A 27,655-nucleotide genomic window follows, 5' to 3' on the forward strand; every position below is an offset into this window, starting at 1 on the left:
CAGAAGAGTGCTGAAGATTCGATAATACCTAATTAGGAGGTACTAAACCAAATTCGGGGAAAAAGAAATACATGGCACATGTTGACTAAAAGCCAATGGTTGATAAGACACATCCTGAGGCATCAACTCGGTCATGGAGGGTAGTGAGTGAGAGAGAGAGAGAGAGAGAGAGAGAGAGAGAGAGAGAGAGAGAGAGTGAGAGTTTTCGTAAGTAGTTTCAAATAGATGTAGATTTCTGTAGTTATGCAGAGGTGAAGAGGCTTTTACATTATAGTGTGGATAGACGCATCCAGCTACACTTACGTCTATGTAGAACTCAGCAAGCCACTGTATGGTGCAGGGCAGAGGGGGCCATGTAGCACCCTCTATTCTATTCCATTCACAAATGAGTGTGAAATGATTGTCTAATATGCCTCTATACAAGCTCTAATTTTTAATATCATGCCTTCCTCATCCTTACACAAAATGTACATTGGAGTCAGTAGAATCATTCTGCAGTCAGCTGTAAATGCAGGTTCTTTAATCTTTGTCAACAGTCTTACGTGAAAAACAAAACAAAAAAAATGTCGTGTTGCCTCCAGGGGTTTCCATTTAAGAACTTTGGTGTTGATCACATCTGTTGGTAACAAACATGGTAGCACACTTCTGAATTACTTTGATGGCACCCTTTAGTCAAACATGCTAGGGATCCAAAACACTCGAGCAGTATTCAAGAATGGTTGCACAAGTGTTCTGTGAGCTGTCTCCATTGTAGATGAGCTACACTTTCCTCAGACACTCTCAATAAACCAAAGTCGATCATTCACTATCCCAACTATCCTTAGATCCTTGTTCCATTCCATAATACTTTGCAACATTAGGCCTAGATATTTAATCAGTGTGACTATGTTGAGCAGGACACTACCAATTCTGCATCTTAACATTATGGGATTGCTTTATCTACTCACCTGCATTAAGTTATGCTTTCCTACATTTAGAGCAAGCTGACATTCATGGCACCAACTAAAAATTTTGTCTAAGTCACCTCGTATTGCCCTACAGTCACTCGATGACAATGCCTTTCTATACACCACAGCGCCATCACCACACAGTCGCAGTTTGCTGCTCACCCTATCTTCCAGATCATTTATGTATATAGAGAACAAGAGCAGTTCTATCCCAGGAGCACTTCCGACAATACCCTTGTCTTTTGTGTATACTCACCATCAAGGACATTGTACAGGGTTGTATTATTTAAGTAATCTTTGAGCAACTCACATTCATGGTAACGTATTCCATATGCTTGGACCTTTGTTAACAGTCTGCAGTCTGTGTTAGATGCTTTCTGGATATCTAACAATATGGAGTCTGCCTGTTGTCCCTCATCCATGGTTCACAGGATATCATGCAAGAATAGGGCAAGTGAGTTTCATATAAGCTGTGCTTTCTAAATCCTTGACGATTTGTGGACAGAAGCTTTCCAGTCTCAAGGAATTTTTTTATATTTGAACTTAGAATATGTTCAAGAATTCTGTAATATACCAATGTTATAGACATGGGTCTGTAATTTTGCAGGTCCATTCTTTTATCCTTCTCATATATAGTAGTGATCTGACCTTTTTCCAGTCGCTTGGGACTTTGCACTGGGAAAGAGATTCATTTTTAATGCAAGCTAAGTAAGGGGCCAATGCCATAGAGTACTACCTGTAAAACTAGGCTTTGGACTGAAGACCATGACAACAGCAAAAGGAAAAGTTGGAGTACAGCATGAAACCAGGCAAAAAATTGATGATTAAAAGAAATGGGTATTTATTGAAGCTCTTTCTTTCACTGTTGCAGTAGTCCCAGGTGTAGAAGCCCCGAGTGCAGCGTCAGTTATTGGCAATGCAGATCGAACAATAGCAGGTGGAGCATCGGCTGCTGTGGCACCCAGAACTCCAAGCCCAACCACCGTCTACAGCTCGGCAGCAATGGCAGTAGCAGCTTCCACCGCCTACCGACCCGCATCCATGCCGCCTGCCACCCCGTGAACTCCCACCGTTGTGGACTCCACAGTGTGAAATTCAGCTCGAGCACCTCGGGTGAAGTCAACCTCTCTCTGTGTTAAACATGAGTGTATCATTTAAATATATTGTAGTGTCTCAGGTTGACAGTAAATATGTTCCAGTGGAAAGCAGTCGTGCTGTGTGCAGACTGGAAATGTGTACAGTACCAAATGTGAAATATATAAATTTTGCCAGAACAGATGTATCACATTAGCATGTAGATTCATTATTTTGTGGTTCGGTTGCAGTGCCTATAACAACAGTTCTCAGAAAACAGATTAATAACTGTGGCAGCTGCTTGAATGTACAATTGTGTCATACTTCTGTAATTAATGTGGTAAGTAATTTACTGGACTGCTGTCAGAACCTGTCAGATTTGAAAATAATGCAAGCATTAGACATTGGTGAACATTCTCGATGATTGTTTGCCAACTGTGTGTGAGTATTTCACTGAGTGGGGGGGGGGGGGGGGGGGGGGGGGGGGAGTGCTGCACAGATTATTCTGTCATGTACTTGCACAATTCTGCTGCAATGTGTAGTGTGAGACAATGATGTGGCTGTGCCTGTAGTAGTAGGAGACTACCACAGCTTTTGTTGACAATTTCTCCTTGTGAAAAGATGTGGGGTGAAAGACGACATTCCCCTATGTGATAAAGGTTTGAGGTTTGCTGGTCTCCACTGTTCTTCGATCAGTTTATACATGTTTTCATTTTTGTTAACTTGAAGTTGATGCTGTTGCCTTATCCACAACAAATTGGTGTTGATTATGTAAGTAAGTGAATATTGATGCTGTTGCCTCACTCACAACAAACTGATGCTGATTATGTTAGTAAGTGAATACTCTATTTCTTATTCCTTTGATATGCATTGTTATAATTTGGTGTGTAGCACCACTGATATTTCCCTTATTTGTATGCCCAATGCAAGTCGTGTACTTTTCCTTCTAACATTACACATTCCATATTAAATGGATACTGTTACCTGTGGAATCCTTAAAATATTTTGTATGAAAATATTTTGATTCACTTACTTTATATGGACTACTTTAACTGTTGTGATGGTTCCAAAATTTTTGACTTCTTTTCCTGACTGTTTCTGATAGATCAGTGGACTGTAGTTATACATGTGGCACACAACACTTCATTGGACGTAATATCCTTTCATATTGTTTGATTTTCTTAGTATCAGAAAAAAACAAATTATTATTATTTTTGCAAGTACTGTGCCACAGTAGATCGCATATGATGTAAGTGGTTCAAAGGGTTTTTGTTGTAATGAAATAGCTCCCTGTGCCTCCCCAAAGTTTATTTGCTACCTCGTAACTTGTATAAAAAATTCTTTTGGATTTGATGATGCCTAAGTTCTTTCTGTTGAGGGTTAATATGAAAATTTAATCATGTTCACAGCAATATTTGTAATGTAATACTGATGATGACAGGTTTGTGAGTGTGTGTGTGTGTGTGTGTGTGTGAGAGAGAGAGAGAGAGAGAGAGAGAGAGAGAGAGAGAGAGAGAGGGGGGGGGGGGGGGGAGAGAGGGAGAGAAAAAACATATGCTAACTTTGATAGACCATTTATAAAAATTTTATGAATGTAAAATTTTGAGTTCTTCAGCTACATACAATTCAGAAATTCCTGCTATTACATTTCTGTGTGTAGAAAGAATAATTTACCAAGGAATCCTTACCTGAATATGTGAAACTTCTGCCCAACAACTGCTAAATCTTATTGTAGGCTGAGAGATACCTTATGTTATTAAGCATTTCTTTTTTCACAGAATGATCAAAGTTAACAATTAAATTTAACCATTGTTCCTGCTGTAATGTGCAAATGCTGTTATTTGTATGGTTTCTAAAGTGTTCATAACTTACAGGTTCCATAATCAGTTGTTATCTCTGTGATGATAGTCTGTCCAGTTCAAAGACAATTTAGTGAAAAGAATCACATAATTTGAATTGAAGTTCAGTGGAATGTGAGCATGTGTATCTAATTTAGTCGTGTTCTCTCTCTTCTCCTCTCTCTCTCTCTCTCTCTCTCTCTCTCTCTCTGTGTGTGTGTGTGTGTGTGTGTGTGTGTGTGTGTGTGTGTGTGTGTGTGTGTGTGTGTGCGCGCGCGCAGGCGTGCACGCACGCACGCACATGGCAGTTTCCTTCTTTTTAACATTAGCTCATTGTATTTGCTATTTTTCGATGAATTTTTGATTTGAATAACTACACATTACTTTGCGTAAATCAACATATCTCCTAGGTTGCTTTTCATGGTTTAGCATCCTGAATTTGCTGCTGTTTAGTAGTTATTTTCACTGGTAGGTGGAAAAGAATGGCATGGCAATTGAGATTATATGTTGTAGATGTGTGCCCATATTTAAAAGATATATGTTTTAAGCATATTTTGTTTCAGAATTCAGTGGACAAAATAAGTGAGACTGATTGTATATGTGAGTTTGCTTACTCCAGTAGATTAAAATGACTGACATTTGTGCTACCTTTTATTGACACAATGGAAAGAATTAGATGATGTCATTGTCATGAAAGATATAGTATATTGTGGGTGTGTTGTAATTGAAAACTTTGTGCCAGTCACTATATACAGACAATGTCTGATGAAAATTGTTTTCCAACATTTTAATGTTTTTCAGCAGATGTTTCGCGCAGCATATTTCTGAACCTGTAACAGACTGCATAGCTGCAATTATCCAGTGAGGCATGTTTGTTGGTTCCCAATTGACAAATATATACAATGTTCTGTGTAAGCAACTAGCAGGTCTCTTTGTGTGCCCTTCAGTTTGGAATGTGTTGTACTGTTACTGAAAAGGAAAGTCAAAAAAGTGCAAAGAAAATATTATAATGTTTGTTTTATATACTATCAAACTGTCCATAATAATAAGAACTTTGGTTGTAATGTAATAAATGTAGAATAAATGTCTATGTGTATGTGTATATAAAGATAGATATGCAATTAATGAATTTTATTGACAACTTGTTGTAGTTGTAGGCAGTTCCTAATCATGATGAATTGTTTGTAACTCAGAGCTGAATGCATTTTGTTGTATCTAAGAAACTTATTGTGAAATTTTACACATTTTGTGTGAAAAGAGACTAGATCAAGGGAAAAAAATGAATTTTATCAGTGTTTAGCATTGCAGAAAGTATGATCACAGTTCTGATTCAAAAATACATTTATTAATCTATGTGATGTCATTCTTATTGAGATGAGCCCCAGCCTGTGAAGGAGCACAACTGTTTTGTAACCATGATCATTATGGGTGGAAACTTTAGTCATTTTAACACTTGTGGACCTTTCTGGGCTCTACACTTGTGTAACGGATTCCCTTCTGAACAACAGATCCCATGGACAAAGACTTCTTAAACCTGTTTTTTTTATGACTGCTGCTCTCTTAACACTAACTTTCATGTATGTAAGTGCTTATGCAGTTATAATTCATATACAGAGTGTAGCAAAAATGTTGAATTATACATAACAGTTGTCATCATCATACTCATAATTGTAATCATAGTGGACAATGCAGTCCATACCACTCGTATAAGAACTCAAGGGTATTTTTCTGTCTGTTCCATGGGCATTCAACATTTTTGTAGAATGAAGCCTTTTTGACACCATTTTGTTGTAATTCATAATCTGTGCTCGTACCAGTTGCATTTTTGTTCCCTTGTTCATTTATTCTTCTCTTCTCTCTTCAAAGCCCAGTTTCACAACCATATAACAGCATAGGCACTGCCATCACTTTATAAAATTTTGTTTATGTGACCGTACTTGTTTTGTTGATAATAAAAGTTTATATCAACATGATTCCAGCTTTACTTTGTTACTGGGTTAATGATGATGTTTACAAGCATTCAGCATTTAAAAATAATAACAAAGGTAAGTGAACTGTATTTACGCAAGATGCCATTTGATTAAATCACCCGAATTACTATTACTTCACTGGAAGTTATGCATGGGTACATTATTTTCTCTGGCTTTTATATGTGCTTTTGGTACACAGCTGGCCACCTTGCTCATTGCTTGAAATAAGTCATTTCCCTGCATCATGCATTTCTTTAATTTGAAACAAACTTTGCTCTCAGAGCCCTCTGCCCAATACCTTCGTACAACAATGCACCAGTAGTGTTTTTTGTGCTTCGTTTCAAACCTCATCAAATATCTCTGAAAAAATTATCCTGCATCAGGTTATTTTTTATTTGAAATTAACTTCTTTGAATAAATTTTATGTGGCTGTGAATCCAAGCATAAAAAAGACTTGCTTATTCCCGCTAGCACAGTTTTCCACACACCAGGCAGAGACAGCATCGAGAAGTCCAGCCCACCACTCCAAACATTGGTTGTGTCATCATGTAGGATAGCTTTTATTCCCTTCGTAAAAACTGCATGAAAGGAATAACTTCTCGATTCAAATATGACCTAGTCTCAACCCCTTGCCACTGGGTCATCACCTGTTGGAGGCCCAGGTGCATGACCAGCCTAATTCACCCACCCGGTACAGCATGCTCTGCTCCCATTACAGGCGTAACCCAGCCTACCATGTGCAGGGCTACTTGCAAAACCAATCATACCACCTGCAAAAGTAGTCATACTGTATGTCACCTCTGCTGTAACTTCTGCACAGCGTTTTACTTGGGAACGACCACCAACTGCTGTCCATTCTAATGGATGGCCTTCATCTGACCATGGGCAGAGTTGACCACACAGTAATGGAACACGCTGCTGAGAACAATGTGCTCAATTTCAACAACTTCTTCACAACCCTTAGTCTGGGTCCTTCCCCATACTACCAACTTTACATAAATGGAAGTTGTTCTTGCAACACTTCATTTGATTCCACATTCGTCCTGGCCTCGGTCTTTGCTCTTTGCTGCCCCTGTCCCACACTCCACCCACCCCCTCCCCTCTGCTCCGTGAACCCAACTTCATTCATCCTGTACCCACACCCTATTTCTTCCACACTTCTATCTCCTCCTCCTAAGTCTAGGCATTGTACACTGTGCACTGCACACAAGCGCCTCTGCCTACAGCCAGAATGATCTAATGGGTGTCACATTCATGTCCCTGCACTTGCTACCTCTCCCTCTAAACTTTCAGACACCCTTACCAAACCCTCAGATGCCCTCTCTGCTTCCTTTCCCCTTTCACTAACCCCATCTGACACAATTCCTTAGCCAGCCAAGCTGCAGTGCTGTCACAATGCTGTCACCCAGGACAATGTAGTTGTGCAAGTGTGTGTGTGTGTGTGTGTGTGTGTGTGTGTGTGTGTGTGTGTGTGTGCAGGGTGTATACGACCCGGGACAACCAGGAGATCCGGGAAAAACCCAGGAATTTTTTCATCTGGGAAAAACCCGGGAATTTTTTAGAATTCTGGGAAGTTTTCATTGTTTTTGTTCTCAGTTAAATTTTTGTAAGTTTGACTGGCAAGAACCGATACTCTAACAAAGGATATTACTGTATACTGCTATTTCAGAATAATACTGCAACAATAAAAACATGAATGAGAGAAAAAACGAAAATAAAACTTAAATTGCAAAGGAAATGCACCATACACTCTGCTCATACCAGCGTCTGCCAACAGCAAAATGTGTCAAAGTCTTTAGGAAGTCTATGCAATGTTCCGTAACAACAAATTGCCTTCAATGAGCGTGACGTCACAACTGGTTACATTAGATTTGTTTTAGCAGTTACGAGCGGGATCATGCGCATGCGCAGTTGAGTAGTACCTTTTCTCGCTTCTGGCTACAGAAATGTGGCTGTTGGCTGTGTAAGCAGTCGCAGCAAGCAACTAGATGCTACCGGGAAAAATTTTACTGGAGCGCTCAAGTTCTAGGAGGGGGGGTGGGGGGCAAATTCATGCTACTGAGGGAAAAAACCTTGTTTCACAAAGCGACTGGCATCCAGTGCACGTTAGTCTATCGATTATTCATATGACTTTGAAAGGCATTCCTGTCGGATTTTGAACATTTTTGAACACATTCTAAGTTGATTTCTGAATGAATCGTAAGTTGATTATTGAATGCATGCATAGTGTACATGATGTCTCTGTCAGGGGAATCCTCGTAGCATGTAGAAACAAACTTTCCTACAGACAAAAGTGGGTATACGAGCTGAACGGAGTAAGGCCGAACGGATGAATGGCAACCGCTGTCTGATTGTGTGGTTGATTGGGTTTGAGAATAATGAGCGTTGTTACAATTACTAGCTAAATCCATAGATTCAGACTACAGGAGTGGAAATAAACAAATAACAGGTAAGAAAGATTACATATTACCTTGACGGTGTATGTAAGAAAATGAAATTTTGACAGAAAATTTTTGGCCAGATTGCTATACTAGTAAGGGCAAGTTGTACAGTCCCCGGCTAGCAGCCGCTTTAAATTCTATTCTGGAAGAAGTGCGGAAAAGACGTTTGTACGAACACGTAGCAACGCCTAACCATAGAATAATCACGGGTAACTAAACTGGTGATTCTGGCAGAGTTAGTGGAGTTAACCTGCGAATAAGCTTTGACATTGGCAGGAATAGTTACAGAATTAGTGATAACAAGACTGTTTGTTAGAACGAGGAAGGAGAAGAAACAGGGACATCACATAAATTATGGAACAATATGACGATTCCAAATTTGTATAAAAATTTCGTACTACTACTTTTCGATCTTGTATTTGAGAAACTGGAGCCTATGAATGAAGTGTGAAACTATTTCCTAACGTAAGGCTTTTTGCTTGTAGTAGGCCTAATAGGCATTTGATACTGGTACTTTGTGAATTATATTCTGTCGTTACAAATAAGACCGTCAGCCTACTTAACTAGGAATATGGACATACAAATGGGCACATTTTAATATGGGTCTCGAAATTCCAATGCTCTTGGAGTATCCTCTGATGTCTTGTTTCTTCTATGACATAATGTACGATCTTTTAATGTTGAACACGTACGAACATACGGGCTCCCTACGACATCGTAGCTGCGCAAGCGCTGTGATGCCTGTCATCTGGCGCTCTCTGGCAACTACGGAAACGAACCTATTTCTAACAGGTCACGGAAAAATATTCCGAATGGTGGTTTGAAAAGCGTTACCATCAAAGTACCATTCTGGCAGTTACAACGGAGCTATGTACGATAATGTACGATGAATTTCTTAAATCGCAGAGCGTTTGACTCTCATTTAAAATGGCTCTCAGCACTATGGGACTTAACTTCTGGGGTCATCAGTCCCCTAGAACTTAGAACTACTTAAACCTAACCAACCTAAAGACATCACACACATCCATGCCCGAGGCAGGATTCGAACCTGCAACCGTAGCGGTCGTGCGGTTCCAGACTGTAGCGCCTAGAACTGCTCGGCCACCCTAGCCGGCTGGCTCTCATTTAAAAATCAACTCTTTGATGACGAGCGATTTAGATGAATTTCGAGCCCAGAAGATCAGACGTTCAAGTCATTATTAAAAATTTTACGATCACATTTGTGTGATATATCTTAAATTGTAATACACGCATAAAAGACCAACATTGTATGTGAAAGCTTAACTTCTCTTGCAGTGTATTAATCTTACAGACCAATATTATACGTGAAAGCTTTGCGTTTCGTGTAGAAGCAATATGTATATTAATTTAAACCATTAACTTTTTCTGTTTGTACGTTAGCGCTACTTAACAATGATGCTATTGGCTGACTACATCACGTGTCCTAAGCTCTGAATACCGCTGTCATCGGCTGGCTAGATCACATGACAAGAGCTATGGCTTACAAAAGCGCATCGCAATCTCGATTTCAATGCTTCGGAAAGTAACATGCGGTGTTTGGTGGAATTCGAATTTATACTTTTGTAATACAAAAATATGCAGCGTACATGTTGCTGCACATCAAAGATCTCTGCAAAACACGTTTTTTCCCCTGTGTTTAGTTTTATAATGCGCCGGGAAATTCTACTCCCGCGTATAAAACCATAATCATTCAAAGGACTTACACAGTTCCGAGAGAAAATATACTGTCAGTTAACAGGGAAAAAGTATGTTTTCACCCGGGAGAAAGTGTATTTTTAACCGGGAAATCTGGGAGAAATCCAGGAATTTTTTTTCCTTGTCCACGTATACACCCTGGTGTGTGTGTGTGTGTGTGGGTGGGTGGGTGTGCGCGTACACGCACCCTCTTGTGCATGTGTATGTGTTTGTGTTTTGCATAGCTCTAAAGCAGGATTTGACTGAAAGCTTTCAACATTTTGTCTTGTTATGTACCTATTGACAATCCACTGCCTAAACTGTTCATGAATTACCTTCACTCCTTCCACATTTATATTCCACTGAAGTCTTTCCATTACCATAGCAGATGTTGCTCTGGTGTTAGCGATACTGAAATCTTCACTCAGAATACTGTTTGATGAAGCTCTCCATGTTAATCTATCCTGTGCCCTCTTCATCTCCACATAACTACTGCAAACCACAGTCATTTGAACCTACGTATGTAAGTCAAGTGTTGGTCTCCCTCTACAATTTTTACCCTCAACATTTCCCTCCATTACCAAATTGACAATTCCTTGATGCCTCAGGATGTGTTTTTTGAGAGTCAATTTGTGCCATTCTCCCCAGTTTGATTCAATGCCTCCTCATTGTTTATTCTGTCTCCTCATCTACTCTTCAACATTCTTCTGAAGCACCACATTTCAAAAGCTTCTATTCTCTTCTTGTCTAAAATAGTTACCATCCACATTTCAGTTCTGTACAAGGCTGCAAAGTGGACAAATACCCACAGAAAAGATTTCGTAACACATCTGTATGTGTTGTCAACTAATTTCCCATTTTGAGAAGTGCTTTCCTTGCCACAGCCAGCCAGCCAGCCAGTCCCCCCCCCCCCCCCCCCCCCCTGCCCCCCATCTGTTCACTTTATAACTTCTTGCCAAGATATTCTCAGTTCTGTTCATTTGTTCTTCCAAGTCCTTTGCTATCTCTGACACAATTACAGTGTTGTCAGCAAACCTTAAAACTTTGTATTTTTCTTCCCTGAACTTCAATTCCCTATCCCAATTTCTCCTTGGTTTCATATACTGTGTGCTCCGATTGTTGTTGTTGTCATCTTAAGTCCATGATGCAGCTCTCCATGTGTCTCTATCCTGTGCAAGTCTCATCATCTCTAAATGACTACTGCAATCTACATCCTTCAGGATCTGCTTACTGCATTTGTCTCTTGGTCTCACCCATCCCTCCAGTACTAAATTCATGATCCCTTGATGTCTCAGAATGTGTTCTGTCCACAAATCCCTTCTTTTGGTCAGGTTATACCACAAATTTCTTGTATCCCCATTTCTATTCAGTACCTCATCATTAGTTAAGTCACATATCCCTCTATTCTTCATCATTCTTGTGTAGCACCACATTTCAAAAAGCCTCTATTCTCTTCTTGTCTAAACTGTTCATTGTCCATGTTTCACATCCTTATATGGCTAGACTCCAGACACATACCTTCAGAAAAGATTTCCTAACACTTAAGCCTGTTTCGATGTTACAAATTTCTCTTCTTCAGAAATGCTTTTCTTGTCACTGTCAGTCTACATTTTATATACTCTCTGCTTCAGCCATCATCAGTTATTTCACTGCCCAAATAGAAAAACACATCTACTAGTTTACGAGTCTCATTTTCCCTTTGTATCACCCAATTTAATTTGACTACATTCCATTAGCCTTGTCTTACTTGTGTTGATTTTCATCTTACTTCCTACTTTCAAGACATTCCATTCAGCTGCTCTTCAGAGTCTCTTGCTGTCCCTGACGGAATTACAATGTCATCGGCACACCTTAAAGTTTTTATTTCTTCTCCTTCAATTTCTACTCCACATTTTCCTTTACTGCTTGCTCAGTGTGCAGATTGAATAACATTGGGGATAAGCTACAACCTAGTCTCATTCCCTTCTGCTGCCCTTTCATGCCCCTTGACTCTTATAACTACCGTCTGGTTTCTGTACAAGTTATAAATAGTCTTTTGCTCTCTGTATTTTACCCCTTCTGCCTTCGGAATTTCAAAGTGAATATTCCACTCAACATTGTCAAAGGCTTTCTCTAAGTCTACAAATGCTATAAAACATAGGTTTGTCTTTCCTTAACCTATCTTTTAAGATATGTCAAAGGGTCAGTATTGTCTCACATGTTCCTTTATTTCTCCAAAATCCAGACATCTTCTGCGAGGTTAGCTTCTATCAGTTTTTCCATTCTTCTGTAAAGAATTCATGTTAGTCTTTTGAAACCATGACATACTGACCTGACAGTTTGGTAATTTTAACACCTGTCAGCAACTGCTTCCTTTGGAATTGGAATGGAGGGTATTTCACCTGTCTCAGACTTCTTGCACACCAGAAGGGGAAAAGCTTTGTCATGGCTGCCTCTCCCAAGGATATCAGTAGTTCTGACAGAATGTCTTCTACATCAGGGGCCATGTTTTGACTTAGGTCTTTCTGTTCTCTACGAAATTATTCTTGCAGTATCGTATCACCCATCTCATCTGCATCTACGGCCTCTTCCATTTCTATAATATTGCCTGCAAGTTCATCTTCCATGTACAGACCCTCTATATACTCCCTCCACCTTTCCCTTCTTTGCTTTCGACTTGTCTTCCAATTGAGTTCTTGACATTCATACAGCTGCTTCTCTTTAATTTTCCAGTAGACAGTATCTATTCTTCCCCTAGTGAAATAAGCTTCTATATTCTTACATTTGTCCTCTAGCCATTCCTGCTTAGCTATTTTGCATTTCTTGTCAATCTGCTGGTTTTATTACTATTATTATTATTATTATTTGTATTCCCTCTCAACTGCTTCATTTACTGCATTTTTATATTTTATCCTTTCACCAATTAAATTCAATATCTCCTGTGTTACACCACGACTGAGTTGCATTTGTGTGTGTGTGTGTGTGTGTGTGTGTGTGATCTATTGTTGACAAAGCCCTTAATGGCCAAAAGCTTTATTTGTAATGGTCTTTATGATGTGCCTATCTGCGACTCAGCATCTCCACTATATAGTGAGTAGCAACTTTCCTTTTCATAATATTGTTACTCCTTTTCAACTGTTCATGTAATAAAAGTACCATAAGAGACATGACATAATTTATTAATTCTTTACTACTAACTTATTTAAATTTATTGCTTCGTTTCTACTAACTCCGTTCGCAACGCTTTTTGTAGATAGTATCCACAGATGCCGCCAAATGTACCTACAAAATTATAACATTGTATGTGCCACGTAGCTCAGGAGATACGATGTCATGAACATGCTGCGTGGTATGGGTGTGGACGCACAGCTATAAATCAATATCTGGGCAACGCCGGGTTTGTCAGTCAATAAATGGTATATGTCAAATGGAAATGCCAACTTTTTAAATTGGAAAATATCACAATTTGAAGCACTGATTACCAACAGTGCACACAGATCAGTTACTTTAAATATGACTGACTGTTATGGGCAATATAATTTCCAGAATTATCTGACATCAAACAATTATGAGCACTTTCCCCAGTTAATATTGAACTGCATTGTTCAGTATGAGTGGCACATTGCATAGTCATAGCAAACAGAAGATTCCTCCACAGATGCAGAGTAAGTCACTTTACAGACAGTATTTCATGTTGTGGAATTTGGGTTCTGGAAGCAGATTAATGTCATATGTCTTAGCACAGGGATTAAAAATGGATTTTTGATTATATAGATATTTAACAACTCAAATTGCATAAGAATGAACATGAATAATATGACACACTTACATAACAGAAATTATACTAATGACAACATTATTCATACAAAACATTTGATAATACTTTGCACAGATCACTGCATCAATCTGGTTATCTCATCACCATCATCTGCTTGTTGCTCCTCACATGCACCCTCTTCAATAATTTCCTCTTCCACAATGTATCTTCTTACCTGGAACATTCAAGAATATAAACATGCAACATCTTGTACACGATGGAGTAAGATAACTCTGAAATAGATCACAGAGTAATGAAACAATTATCACAAAGTTGGGCAGATTTGTTTATTGTCTGTTTGGATCTCATGTGATAATAAGCATTTTTACTTCTAAAGTGCAGCACTATGATTGATGATCATTAGGTTGCACTTTAAGTTTGATGGTGAGTTTCAATCAAAGAACCACAACATGAACCTGGAAATCAAAACCCATTCTGCTCCAGAATGAAAATTAGTTGTGGAAAGAATCCTAGGCTGTGGCTATGTCTTTACTCTGCAATATCCTTTCTTCCATGGGTGAAAGTTCTATCAGGTGCAGAAGAGCTTGGAGGCAGAAGATGAGGTACTTGTTGAGTTAAAGCTGTGAGTCATGCTCAGTCAGTACAACTTGCCTGCAAAAGGGAGAGGTTTCAGGTCAACTTCCTATCTGGCAGAGTTTTAATCTGCCAGTGTCAGTTTCTTGAGAGAATTTTAGAAAAGTGTCATTCTGTGCTAAAGGAGACCACATACAGAACAATAGTGTGACCCATTCTTGAGCACTGCTTGAGGGTTGGGATTCCTACCGGCGTGATTAGAGGAGGACATTTAAGCAATTCAGAATTGGGCTGTTAGATATGTTAACAATAGATCTGACCATTACGTGAGTGTTACAGAGATGCTTCATGGACTGAAATGGGAATCCCTGGAGGGAAGATGAGCTCTTTTCTTGAAACACTATTGAGAAAATTTGGAGAACCAACAACTGGAGCTGACTGTATAACAATTCTACTGCTGTCAACATACATTTCATGTAAGGACAACTAAGATAAGAGAAATTAAGGCTTGTATGGAAGTATACAGCTGTTTTTCCCTTTGCTCGATTTGTGAGTGGAACAGGAAAGACAATGACTGTGGTACAAGATACCCTCCACCATGCACCATACAGTGGCTTGTGAAATATGCTAATAGATGTAGACACTGCTGGTTGGTTGGTGTGGTCTTCAGTCCTGCGACTACTCTATCCTGTGCAAGCTTTTTCATCTCCCAGTACCTACTGCAACCTACATCCTTCTGAATCTGCTTAGTGTATTCATCTCTTGGTCTCCCTCTACGATTTTTACCCTCCACGCTGCCCTCCAATACTAAATTGGTGATCCCTTGATGCCTCAGAACATGTCCTACCAACCGATCCCTTCTTCTGGTCAAGTTGTGCCACAACTTCTCTTCTCCCCAATCCTATTCAATTCTTCCTCATTAGTTATGTGTTCTACCCATCTAATCTTCAGCATTCTTCTGTAGCACCACATTTCGAAAGCTTCTATTCTCTTCTTGTCCAAACTATTTATCGTCCATGTTTCACTTCCATACATGGCTGCACTCCATACAAATAATTTCAGAAATGACTTCCTGACACTTAAATCTATACTCGATGTTAACACTGCTATAAAGCGCAAATTCATTCTGGTACCAAGCATCCTGTTTTAACAGAATAATTTGAAAGTACAAATTTATCCGCCAATGTTACATTTGAAATAATGACTTCTTATTTTCAATTAATATATACTGTCTTCCTCAACTAAAAGAAAAAACACCACACACGTAGAACACATTTCAGATAATAATTCAGATATGAAGGTGTAATTTTAAGAAGAAATGGATATTAACACTTAGGCCATATCTGACATATCATGGCCTTTTTTTTCCATTGAGTAACTTGAAAAGGAGTCTTTCGATGTATCAGACTTTTATGTTTCCAAGGACATAATTCCATGTAAATAAACTGTAAACTGAAGCGCCCCCCCCCCCCCCCCCCCCCCCATAAACCATGGACCTTGCCATTAGTGGGGAGACTTGCATGCTTCAGCGATACAGATAGCCGTACTGTAGGTGCAACCGCAATGAAGGGGTATGTGTTGAGAGGCCAGACACATGTGTGGTTCTTGAAGGCGGGCTGCAGCCTTTTCATTAGTTGCAGGGATCACAGTCTGGATGATTGACTGATCTGGCCTTGTAACACTAACCAAAACGGCCTTGCTGTGCTGGTTCTGCGAACGGCTAAAAGCAAGGGGAACCTACAACAGTAATTTTTCCCAAGGGCATGCAGCTTTACTGTATGGTTAAATGATGATAGCGTCCTCTTCGGTAAAATGTTCCGGACATAAAATAGTCCCCCACTCATATCTCCAGGCCGGGACTACTTAGGAGAATGCTGTTATCAGGAGAAAGAAAACTGGCGTTCTACGGATCGGAGTGTGGGATGTCAGATCCCATAATCGGGCAGGTAGGTTAGAAAATTTAAAAGGGAAATGGCTAGGTTAAATTTAGATATAGTGAGAATTAGTGAAGTTCGGCGGCAGGAGGAACAAGACTTATGGTCGGGTAAATACAGGGTTATAAATACAGAATCAAATAGAGGTAGTGCAAAAGTAGGTTTAATAATGAATAAAAAACTAGGAGTGCGTGTAAGCTACTACAAACAGCATAGTGAAAGCATTATTGGGGCCAAGATAGATACGAAGTCCATTCGTACCACAGTAGTACAAGTTCATATGCCAACTAGCTCGAATGACGAAGGGACTGATGAAATGTATGATGAGATAAAATAAATTATTCAGATATTGAAGGGGGACAAAAATTTAATAGTCATGGGTGACTAGAATTCAATAGTAGGAAAAGGAAGGGAAGGAAACAGTAGGTGAATATGGAGTGGGGGTAAGAAATGAAAGAGGAAGCCGGCTGCTAGAATTTTGCACAGAGCACAACCTAATCATAGCTAACACTTGGTTCAAGAATCATGAAAGAAAGTTGTATACATGGAAGAGGCCTGAAGATACTAGAAGGTTTCAGATAGATTACATAATGGTAAGACAGAGATGTAGGAACCAGGTTTCAGATTGTAAAACATTTCCAGGGGTAGATGTGAATTCTGACCACAATCTATTGTTCTTAAAATAATTGAAAAGCCACGATCACTTCAATCGTTTACTAGATGACCGGTTTCAGCACTCTGAAGGTGCCATCATCAGATCTGTGAAGGTATAACATAACAGGTTTGAGGGAGGGCTTACATGAGTTAACTATATACATTACAGTTATTACAGAACCACATACCTGAAATGTGGATTAACATTTATAAAACCATATGGACCTCATGGCATATGAGGCAGACCGTCTGATAAAATCACTGTCACAACCAATAAAAAATTAAAAAAAATATGCTCTCATGGTCGTTCTTTCCATAAAATATAAAACTGAAGTCACCAGATAAAACTACCACTGCTCGCCTAACACCGGTCGGCATCATCACTGCCCTAATCTGCGCAGGCTCACCTGCTGTGATTCTAGCGGTTCACAACTGGCCACCAGATAGCGCTGTCCAAGCAGCGCATACACAGTCCCACGGTATAACCACTCATGACTACTAAAACACAACTTTACTATAACTGCTTGTCACATACCCATGCAAAGCCCACATTTGCGCATACATTTCCTGTACAAACTGCAATCACTATAAAGTACGTCAGTTACAAAGTAAAAGCATCTGAGGCACAGACATTATCCATTAGCGGCTTACAAAACTACATATTATAATTTACCTTTATTCATATAAGGACGTGAGGAATATGCACACAGAAAGCTGTTCATAACTCGACTTAGGTACAATGTGATGAGTGATAAAAACCTGTATGCTGGGCTTTACCTGTCTAGGCAGTATGGTCTTAGGTATTGTAAGCACTAAAAAAGAACTTATTCACTTGCTATAAAGTCTCTCGCCATCTACACATTCGTTATGAGCAAGGAACAAATCAACTACGAAAAACTGCATAGGTACATGCAATTAAGGAATGCCAGGTCAGAAGCAAACCGAAGGGCACAAGAACAGGAGGGAAATTACATGTGGACCAAGATGCACCGTGACTCCACGTACGCACCCATTGGCATGGCACTCGTTTCGTCCGTGGGCCTCACCAAATGGGGAATAATGACATTACTATGATACCAAAACCACAAGCATTCTAGCTTCATACACTAATATATCTGTAAAATATAAAAATAAATAAATAAAATAAGAATGTAACGAAGACACGCTAGGCGGGCAATGGTAATCACTGAGTAAAGTTTTACTGGCGAAGCTGGCCAACTACACTTCAAGCCTTATAACAACTATTTACTTTACCAAGGTAGGCCCTCCTAAAAACATATAAATAACATTAGCAGTATTCTAAAGGTGGCTTTCTGAGCATAATAGATACACAGCATGCATCACAATGTGTGAATAGGTCGCACAGGGTCTCTAGAGCACCACATCAAATATGTCAAAGAAATTATGATCTGCTGATTCTAAGTGGTCATTCAACAGTTTGCTCAGAAACCTCTTACTGTTTTTGTAAATTTCAATGTTTTCCAAAACGTTGAGTTTGCTTCCTTTCAGTCCTTTATGCAAGATTTTCATACCTTGCTGCATATCACTAATTTTATGGTTTGAACCCCGCAGATGGTCACCCAAAGCGGATTTATTGTGGGCACTCGTGTGCTCATGAAAATGCGTAAAAAATGATCTCCCTGTCTGCCCCACATAAAAGCCTTCAAACCCACCACATTGTGATCTGTATACCCGTGTTTCTAAATTTATCAATGCTTTCTTCAATCGTGTGCCTAAGTTTCAAGCGCAAACTATTTTTCATGCTAAATGCCAGGACCATGCCGGACTTATGAAACTGTCAGTCTATTTTGTCAGACAGCGACCCTTGATATGTCCTTGGAACATACTTTTTATCCCTACTATTGTTAGATGGCCTTTCCGTCTTATCCTTGCTGTTTTTAATTTTTGTGTACAACTTGTCCACCATGGCCGCATCATACCCATTGCTACAGGCTATATGTTTGAGGACATCTATCACTTGCCTAACGCTACTCCGTTGCAGCGGCAACTTTAAGAGCCTATGTATCATTGAGAAAAAATAGGACTTTTTATACTTAGATGCATGATTGGATTGGGCATGAATAACCAGGTCTGTAGCTACTGGTTTCCAGTAAATACTAAATGTATGACATTTCAGGAATGTGGTTCTGTAATAATTGTAATGTATATAGTTAACTCATGTAAGCCCTCCATCAAACCTGTAATGTTATACCTTCACAGATCTGATGATGGCACCTTCAGAGTGCTGAAACCGGTCATCTAATAAACGATTGAAGCAATCGTGGCTTTTCAATTATTTTAAAAACAGAGTGATCGCCCCATGACACACCATGTGTTCACTGCAAAACAGTATGACGCACCAGGCAGTGGGACATATTTACACCTTGTTATCTTTAAAGACAAGAATAGCTAAATATTCATTACATATAGCTTTTGATAAGAAAAGTTTATCGTGTAATGTAATTCCTAAGTATGCCCAGATTAGAATTATGAATATGTCTAAAGTAGCACGAGTAGTGAAGCACAAATCTGTAATATTGTGGATTAAAACGCAAATACGAGATTTTTACAAACAAAGGCACATAATGTTCAGTAAGGTTGAGAGATTGAAGTGTGACCTTGCTGTGGCACTAACTAGTGCACAGCTCGAGGTAATGAGGGCCTTTATTCAAGATAAGGTAAATAATATGAAGTTGCGTGTGCAAGCTATTCACGACAGGAAATTTAGGAAACTCAAAGAAAAACCTGCATATCATTCGGAAACAGTTCCTACACCTAATGTAAAATTTGCAGAACGAGTAATGAATTTAACAGATATCGTCTTCAGTCAACAAGAAGAGGAGTTGCTCAATAAAGGTGTGCAATACATTATTCTGCTAAAGTGTAGCAGGTTAGCGAAGTCGTTGCTGAAACAAAAATAGCGTTACAAGTAGCGCATTTAAGAAAGACTCAAGTAATGGCCACAGCGACTAAGGTAGCTAAGATATTGGAAGCTAGTACCAAGTTCCGGACTCAAACAAGTAAAGACAGTAATACATTAAATTGTATAAATCAAAAATTGCTAGAAAATCGGGCTATTGCTGTCCCAGCAGATAAGTCTAAGGCCACGGTCATCATTCGGGAAGCTGATTGTTTCCAAAACAGAGAAATTTTTTCGTGAAAACAACATCATGCAGATGACTAAGAATCCAATTAATAATTTTAATACGGAAGTTAGGAAAGCAATAGATCGGTCACATTTTTTGCTGGCTGATAAATCTAGGCGTGATTTAAAATTGATGGTGGCCGAATTACCTAAGCTGAGGGCACAGGTTAAGACCCACATCATCATCATCATTTAAGACTGATTATGCCTTTCAGCGTTCAGTCTGGAGCATAGTCCCCCTTATCAAATTCCTCCATGATCCCCTATTCAGTGCTAACATTGGTGCCTCTTCTGATGTTAAACCTATTACTTCAAAATCATTCTTAACCGAATTCAGGTACCTTCTCCTTGGTCTGCCCCAACTCCTCCTACCCTCTACTGCTGAACCCATGAGTCTCTTGGGTAACCTTGCTTCTCCCATGCGTGTAACATGACCCCACCGTCTAAGCCTGTTCGCCCTGACTGCTACATCTATAGAGTTCATTCCCAGTTTTTCTTTGATTTCCTCATTGTGGACACCCTCCTGCCATTGTTCCCATCTACTAGTACCTGCAATCATCCTAGCTACTTTCATATCCGTAACCTCAACCTTATTGATAAGGTGACCTGAATCCACCCAGCTTTCGCTCCCATACAGCAACGTTGGTCAAAAGATTGAACGGTGCACAGATAACTTAGTCTTGGTACTGACTTCCTTCTTGCAGAAGAGAGTAGATCGTAGCTGAGCACTCACTGCATTAGCTTTGCTACACCTCGCTTCCAGTTCTTTCACTATGTTGCCATCCTGTGAGAATATGCATCCTAAGTACTTGAAACTGTCCACCTGTTCTAACTTTGTTCCTCCTATTTGGCACTCAATCCGTTTATATATCTTTTCCACTGACATTACTTTCGTTTTGGAGATGCTAATCTTTATACCATAGTCCTTACATTTCTGATCTAGCTCTGAAATATTACTTTGGAAACTTTCAATCGAATCTGCCATCACAACTAAGTCATCCGCATGTACAAGACTGCTTATTTTGTGTTCACATATCTTAATCTCACCCAGCCAGTCTATTGTTTTCAACATATGATCCATAAATAATATGAACAACAGTGGAGACAGGTTGCAGCCTTGTCTCACCCCTGAAACTACTCTAAACCATGAACTCAATTTACCGTCAACTCTAACTGCTGCCTGACTATCCATGTAAAGACCTTTAATTGCTTGCAAAAGTTTGCCTCCTATTCCATAATCTTGTAGAACAGACAATAACTTCCTCCTAGGAACCCGGTCATATGCCTTTTCTAGATCTATAAAGCATAGATACAATTCCCTGTCCCACTCATAACACTTCTCCATTATTTGCCATAAGCTAAAGATCTGGTCCTGACAACCTCTAAGAGGCCTAAACCCACGCTGATTTACATCCAATTGGTCCTCAACTAATACTCGCACTTTCCTTTCAACAATACCTGAGATTTTACCCACAACGCTGATTAAAGAGATACCTCTGTAGTTGTTACAATCTTTTCTGTTTCCATGTTTAAAGATTGGTGTGATTACTGATTTTGTCCAGTCTGATGGAACCTGTCCCGACTCCCAGGCCATTTCAATTATCCTGTGTAGCCATTTAAGACCTGACATTCCACTGTATTTGATGAGTTCCGACTTAATTTCATCCACCACAGCTGCTTTATTGCACTGCAATCTATTGACCATTTTCTCCACTTCCTCAAATGTGATCCTATTTCCATCATCATCCCTATCCCATTGTACATCGAAATCTGAAACTTTACTGATGGTATTTTCACCTACATTGAGCAACTCTTCAAAATATTCCCTCCATCTGCCCAAGGAATCCACAGGATTCACCAGCAGTTTTCCTGACCTGTCCAAAATACTTGTCATTTCCTTCTTACCTCCCTTTTGAAGACTGCTAATTACACTCCAGAATGGTTTTCCAACAGCTTGACCCAAAGTCTCCAACCTCTTTCCAAAGTCTTCCCAAGATTTCTTCTTGGATGCTGCAATTATCTGTTTGGCTTTGTTTCTTTCTTCAACATAACTTTCTCTGTCTACCTGAGTTCTAGTATGTAGCCATTTTTGATATGCCTTCTTTTTCCTTTTACAGGCTGCCTTGACTGTGTCATTCCACCAAGCTGTTTGCTTCATCCTACCTTTACACACTACTGTTCCAAGACATTCTTTAGCCACTTCTAGTACTGTGTCCCTGTACCTTGTCCATTCCTTTTCCAATGACTGTAATTGACTACATTCAACTAATTGGTACCTTTCTGAGATCACTGTTATGTACTTGTGCCTGATTTCCTTATCCTGAAGTTTCTCCACTCTTATCCTCCTACATATGGACCTGACCTCCTGCACTTTTGGCCTCACAATACCAATTTCACTGCAGATTAAATAATGATCAGTGTCATCAAAGAATCTCCTGAATACACATGTGTCCCTCACAGCCTTCCTGAATTCCTGATCTGTTATTATATAGTCAGTGACAGATCTGGTTCCCCTGCCTTGCCAAGTATACCGGTGAATGTTCTTATGTTTAAAAAAGGAGTTTGTGATTACTAAGCCCATACTGGCACAGAAATCCAAGAGTTATTTCCCATTCCTGTTGGCCTCCATATCCTCTCCAAATTTACCCATAACCTTTTCATACCCTCCTGTTCGATTTCCAATGCTGGCATTAAAATCACCCATGAGCACAACACTGTCCTTGTCCTTTACTCTAACAACTACATCACTGAGTGCATCATAAAAACTATCCATCTTATCTTGATCTGTCCCTTCACAATGCGAATGTACTGACACAATCATAATTTTCTTACTAGACACTGTCAAATCTATCCACATCAGTCGTTCGTTTACATATCTTATTGCAACTACGCTGGGTTCCATTTCTTTCCTGATGTAAAGCCCTACACCCCATTGTGCTATTCCTGCTTTGACTCCTGACAGGTAGACCTTATATTCTCCCACTTCCTCTTCTTTCTCACCCCTTACCCGAATGTCACTAACAGCTAAAACGTCCAGCCCCATCTTACTTGCAGCCTCTGCCAGCTCTACCTTCTTCCCAGAGTAGCCCCCATTGACATTAACAGCTCCCCATCTCATTACCATTTGTTTGCCAAGTCGTATCTTAGGAGTCCCTGGTTTGTCGGTGGGACTCCGTCACCTCCAAAGGTCCGAGGCATTTTGCTCTGATTGTTGCCAGCATCATATTTAAAGTACCAGGGAAGCAGGTTGCTAGCCTTACTTGCCCCGAGTCCCATTGAGTTTTACCCCTAACTGTTGAGGGACTAACCGGTGGATTTGGTAGTCTTTGCCGTATGAGCACAAAGGCGACCACGACTCAGAATATGTCCGAGATGCCCAGCCTTATTCCAAAGTAACTGGTATCCCGACTGCTGGGACCACTTACTTGGCCACTCATACGTTGCCTGTGGTTCATGAACTAGGACATGACAACAGGAACCCACACCATGAACCACAAAGTAGAAAAAAGCATTAGGCCGATTGTGGATGGAAGGCAAGCTCCAAATGCTAAGTTGAATAAATATCTTAATAGGAGGTTGAAAGAACTATATGTGTTTGAAACCTCTTACAGTGTAAAGGATAGATACGAGTTGGCACGTTTTCTTAAGGAGGGTGCAAGAGTGGTATCTTTTGATATAAAAAAATTATATACTAATGATTTGATAAAGCATTGTAAGCTGAGCCAGGCAGAACTTAACGGAATTTGTCGATCTATTAGAAACGTCGCTATCATTTAACTGCTTTCAGTTTAATAACAAGTATTACAGTCAGCATGACGGCTTAGCAATGGGCAATTACTGAGCTAGTATGCTGGCCGATATATTTATAAACAGTTTGGAAAGTAAGTTATTCAGGGACAATATAACGCTAAGAGAGAAAACGGTTTATTATAAGAGATATGTAGATGACATTATAGCCCTTGTGATAGGGAAGATATCAATGAGTATTTAAATGCGCTGAATGCTATGCATAAGCAGATCATATTTACAGTAGAAGTTGAAAGTAATAATAGTATCAACTATTTAGACTCACTATTACTAGAGCGGCCGGCCATCATACATTTAGTATTTACAGGAAACCAGTAGCTACAGACCTGGTTATTCATGCCCAACCAAACATCCATCTAAGTATAAAAGGTCCTATTTTTGCTCAATGATACATAGGCTCTTAAAGTTGCCATTGCAATGGAGTAGCGTTAGGCAAGTGATAGATGTCCTCAAACATATAGCCTGTAGCAATGAGTATGATGAGGCCATGGCGGACAAGTTGTACACAAAAATTAAAAACAGCAAGGATAAGAAGGAAAGGCCATCTAACAATAGTAGGGATAAAAAGTATGTTCCAATGACATATCAAGGGCCACTGTCTGACAAAATAGATCGACAATTTTGTAAGTCTGGCATGTTCCTGGAATTTAGCACGAAAAATAGTTTGCGCTTGAAACTTAGGCACACGATTGAAGAAAGTATTGATAAATTTAGAAACACAGGGGTATACAGATTACAATGTGGCGGGTGTGAAGGCTTTTATGTGGGGCAGACAGTGAGATCATTTTTTACGCGTTTTCGTGAGCACACGAGTGCTCACAATAAATCCGCTTTGGGTGACCATCTGCGGGATTCGAACCATAAAATTAGTGATATGCAGCAAGGTATGAAAATCTTGCATAAAGGACTGAAAGGAAGCAAACTCAACGTTTTGGAAAACATTGAAATTTACAAAAACAGTAAGAGGTTTCTGAGCAAACTGTTGAATGACCACTTAGAATCAGCAGATCATAATTTCTTTGACATATTTGATGTGGTGCTCTAGAGACCCTGTGCGACCTATTCACACATTGTGATGCATGCTGTGTATCTATTATGCTCAGAAAGCCACCTTTAGAATACTGCTAATGTTATTTATATGTTTTTAGGAGGGCCTACCTTGGTAAAGTAAATAGTTGTTATAAGGCTTGAAGTGTAGTTGGCCAGCTTCGCCAGTAAAACTTTACTCAGTGATTACCATTGCCCGCCTAGCGTGTCTTCGTTACATTCTTATTTTATTTATTTATTTTTATATTTTACAGATATATTAGTGTATGAAGCTAGAATGCTTGTGGTTTTGGTATCATAGTAATGTCATTATTCCCCATTTGGTGAGGCCCACGGACGAAACGAGTGCCATACCGATGGGAGTGTAAGTGGAGTCATGGTGCATCTTGGCCCGCATGTCATTTCCCTCCTGTTCTTGTGCCCTTCAGTTTGCTTCTGACCTGGCATTCCTTAATTGCATGTACCTATGCATGTTTTCGTAGTTGATTTGTACCTTGCTCATAACGAATGTGTAGATGGTGAGGGACTTTATAGCAAGTGAATATGTTCTTTTTAAGTGCTTACAATACCTAAGACCATAGTTATCGCTCGTCACATTGTACCTCAGTCATGTTATGAACAGCTTTCTGTGTTCATATTCCTCACGTTCTTATATGAATAAAGGTAAATTATAATATGTAGTTTTGTAAAGCGCTAATGGATAATGACTGTGCCTCAGATGCTTTTAATTTGTAATTGATGTACTTTATAGTGATTGTAGTATGTACAGGAAATGTATGCGCAACTGTGGGCTTTGCATGGGTATGTGACAAGCAGTTATAGTAAAGTTGTGTTTTAGTAGCAATTAGTGGTTAGACCGTGGGACTGTGTATGCGCTGCTTGGACAGCGCTATCTGGTGGCCGGTTGTGAACTGCTAGAATCACAACAGGTAAGCCTGCGCGGAATAGGGCAGTGACGATGCCGACCGGCGTTAAGCGAGCAGTGGTAGTTTTATCTGGTGACTTCAGTTTTATATTTTATGGAAGGAATGACCATGAGAGCAGATTTATATTATTTTTTATTGGTTGTGACGATGCTTTTATCAGACGGTCTGCCTCATATGCCATGATGTCCATATGGTTTTGTAATGTTAATCCATGTTTCAGGTATGTGGTTCTGTAATAACTGTAATAACTCATGTAAGCCCTCCCTCAACCCTGTTATGTTATACCTTCACAGATCTGATGATGGCACCTTCAGCGTGCTGAAACCGGTCATCTATTAAGCAACTGAAGCGATCGTGACTTTTCAATTATTTTAAAAACAGAGTGATCGCCCCACGACACATCATGTGTACACCACAATCTATTGGTTATGAGCTGTAGATTAAAACTGAAGAAACTGCAAATATGTGGGAATTTAAGGAGATGGGACCTGGATAAACTGACAGAACCAGAGGTTGTAGAGAGTTTCAGGGAGAGCATTACGGAATGATTGACAGGAATGGCGGAAAGAAAAACAGTAGAAGAAGAATGGGTAGGTTTGAGGGATGAAGTAGTGAAGGCAGCAGAGGATCAAGTAGGTGAAAAGACAAGGGATAGAAGAAATCCTAGGGTAACAGAAGATATATTGAATTTAATTGATGAAAGGAGAAAATATAAAAATGCAGTAAATGAAGCAGGCAAAAAGGAATACAAACGTCTCAAAAATGAGATAGACAGTAAGTGCAAAATGGCTTTGCAAGGATGACTGGAAGACAAATGTAGAGGCATATCTAACTAGCGGTAAGATAGATACTGCCTACAGGAAAATTAGAGAGACCTTTGGAGAAAAGAGAACCACCTGTATGAATATCAAGAGCTCAGGTGGAAACCTGGTTCTAAGCAAGGAAGGGGAAGCAGAAAGGTGGAAGGAGTATATAGAGGGTCTATACAAGGGTGAAGGACAATATTATGGAAATGGAAGAGAGTGTAGATGACGACGAAATGGGAGATATGATACTGCATGAAGAGTTTGACAGAGGACTGAAAGACCTAAATCGAAACAAGGCCCCAGGAGTAGACAACATTCCATTAGAACTACTGATAGCCTTGGGAGAGCCAGACCTGACAAAACTCTACCATCTGGTGAGCAAGACGTATGAGACAAGCGAAATACCCTCAGAATTCAAGACGAATCTAATAATTCCAATCCCAAAGAAAGCAGATGTTGACAGATGTGAAAGTTACTGAACTATCAGTTTAAAAAGTCACAGCTGCAAAATACTAACGCGAATTCCTTACACACGAATGGAAAAACTGGTAGAAGCCGACCTCGGGGAAGATCAGTTTGGATTCTGTAGAAATATTGGAGAAATATTGGAACACGTTAGGCAATACGGTAAAGGAAACAAAGGAAAAATTCGGAGTAGGAATTAAAATCCACTGAGAAGAAATAAAAACTTTGAGGTTCGCTGATGATATTGTAATTCTGTCAGAGACGGCACAAGACCTGGAAGAGCAGTTGAATGGACTGGACAGTGTCTTGAAAGGAGGATATAAGATGAACATCAACAAAAGCAAAACAAGGATAATGGAATGTAGTCTAAGTCAGGTGACGCTGAGGGAATTAGATTAGGAAATGAGATACTTAAAGCAGTAGATCAGTTTTGCTATTTGGGGAGCAAAATAACTGATGATGGTCGAAGTAGAGAGGATATAAAATGCGAGACTGGCAATGGCAAGGAAAGCGTTTCTGAAGAAGAGAAATTTGTTAACATTGATTGTAGATTTAAGTGTCAGGAAGTCGTTTCTG

The 27,655-nt window shown here is 39.6% G+C and overlaps 2 protein-coding genes across 3 annotated transcripts in view; one reads left to right on the top strand and one right to left on the bottom strand.

The window, feature by feature from the left end:
• The window catches only part of LOC126428404 (serine-rich adhesin for platelets-like), a 290,438-nt gene extending 287,937 nt beyond the window's left edge, over positions 1-2,501 (top strand). Inside the window, exon 19 of the mRNA XM_050090325.1 lies at positions 1,819-2,501. Coding sequence (XP_049946282.1) covers positions 1,819-2,009 — 191 coding nt within the window. The 3' untranslated portion in view covers positions 2,010-2,501. The remainder of the gene's footprint in view (positions 1-1,818) is intronic.
• Positions 2,502-13,690: 11,189 nt separating this feature from the next.
• Positions 13,691-27,655, bottom strand: part of LOC126428165 (uncharacterized) — a 210,993-nt gene continuing 197,028 nt past the window's right edge. For both annotated transcript variants that reach the window (XR_007576785.1, XM_050090074.1), the window contains one exon: positions 13,691-13,936. Coding sequence is in view for 1 of the 2 variants with exons in the window: in XM_050090074.1 (XP_049946031.1) it covers positions 13,838-13,936 (99 nt within the window). In the remaining variant the exon portion in view is untranslated. The remainder of the gene's footprint in view (positions 13,937-27,655) is intronic.

The sequence above is a fragment of the Schistocerca serialis genome, chromosome 12, assembly GCF_023864345.2.
Source record: "Schistocerca serialis cubense isolate TAMUIC-IGC-003099 chromosome 12, iqSchSeri2.2, whole genome shotgun sequence".
NCBI lineage: Eukaryota > Metazoa > Arthropoda > Insecta > Orthoptera > Acrididae > Schistocerca > Schistocerca serialis.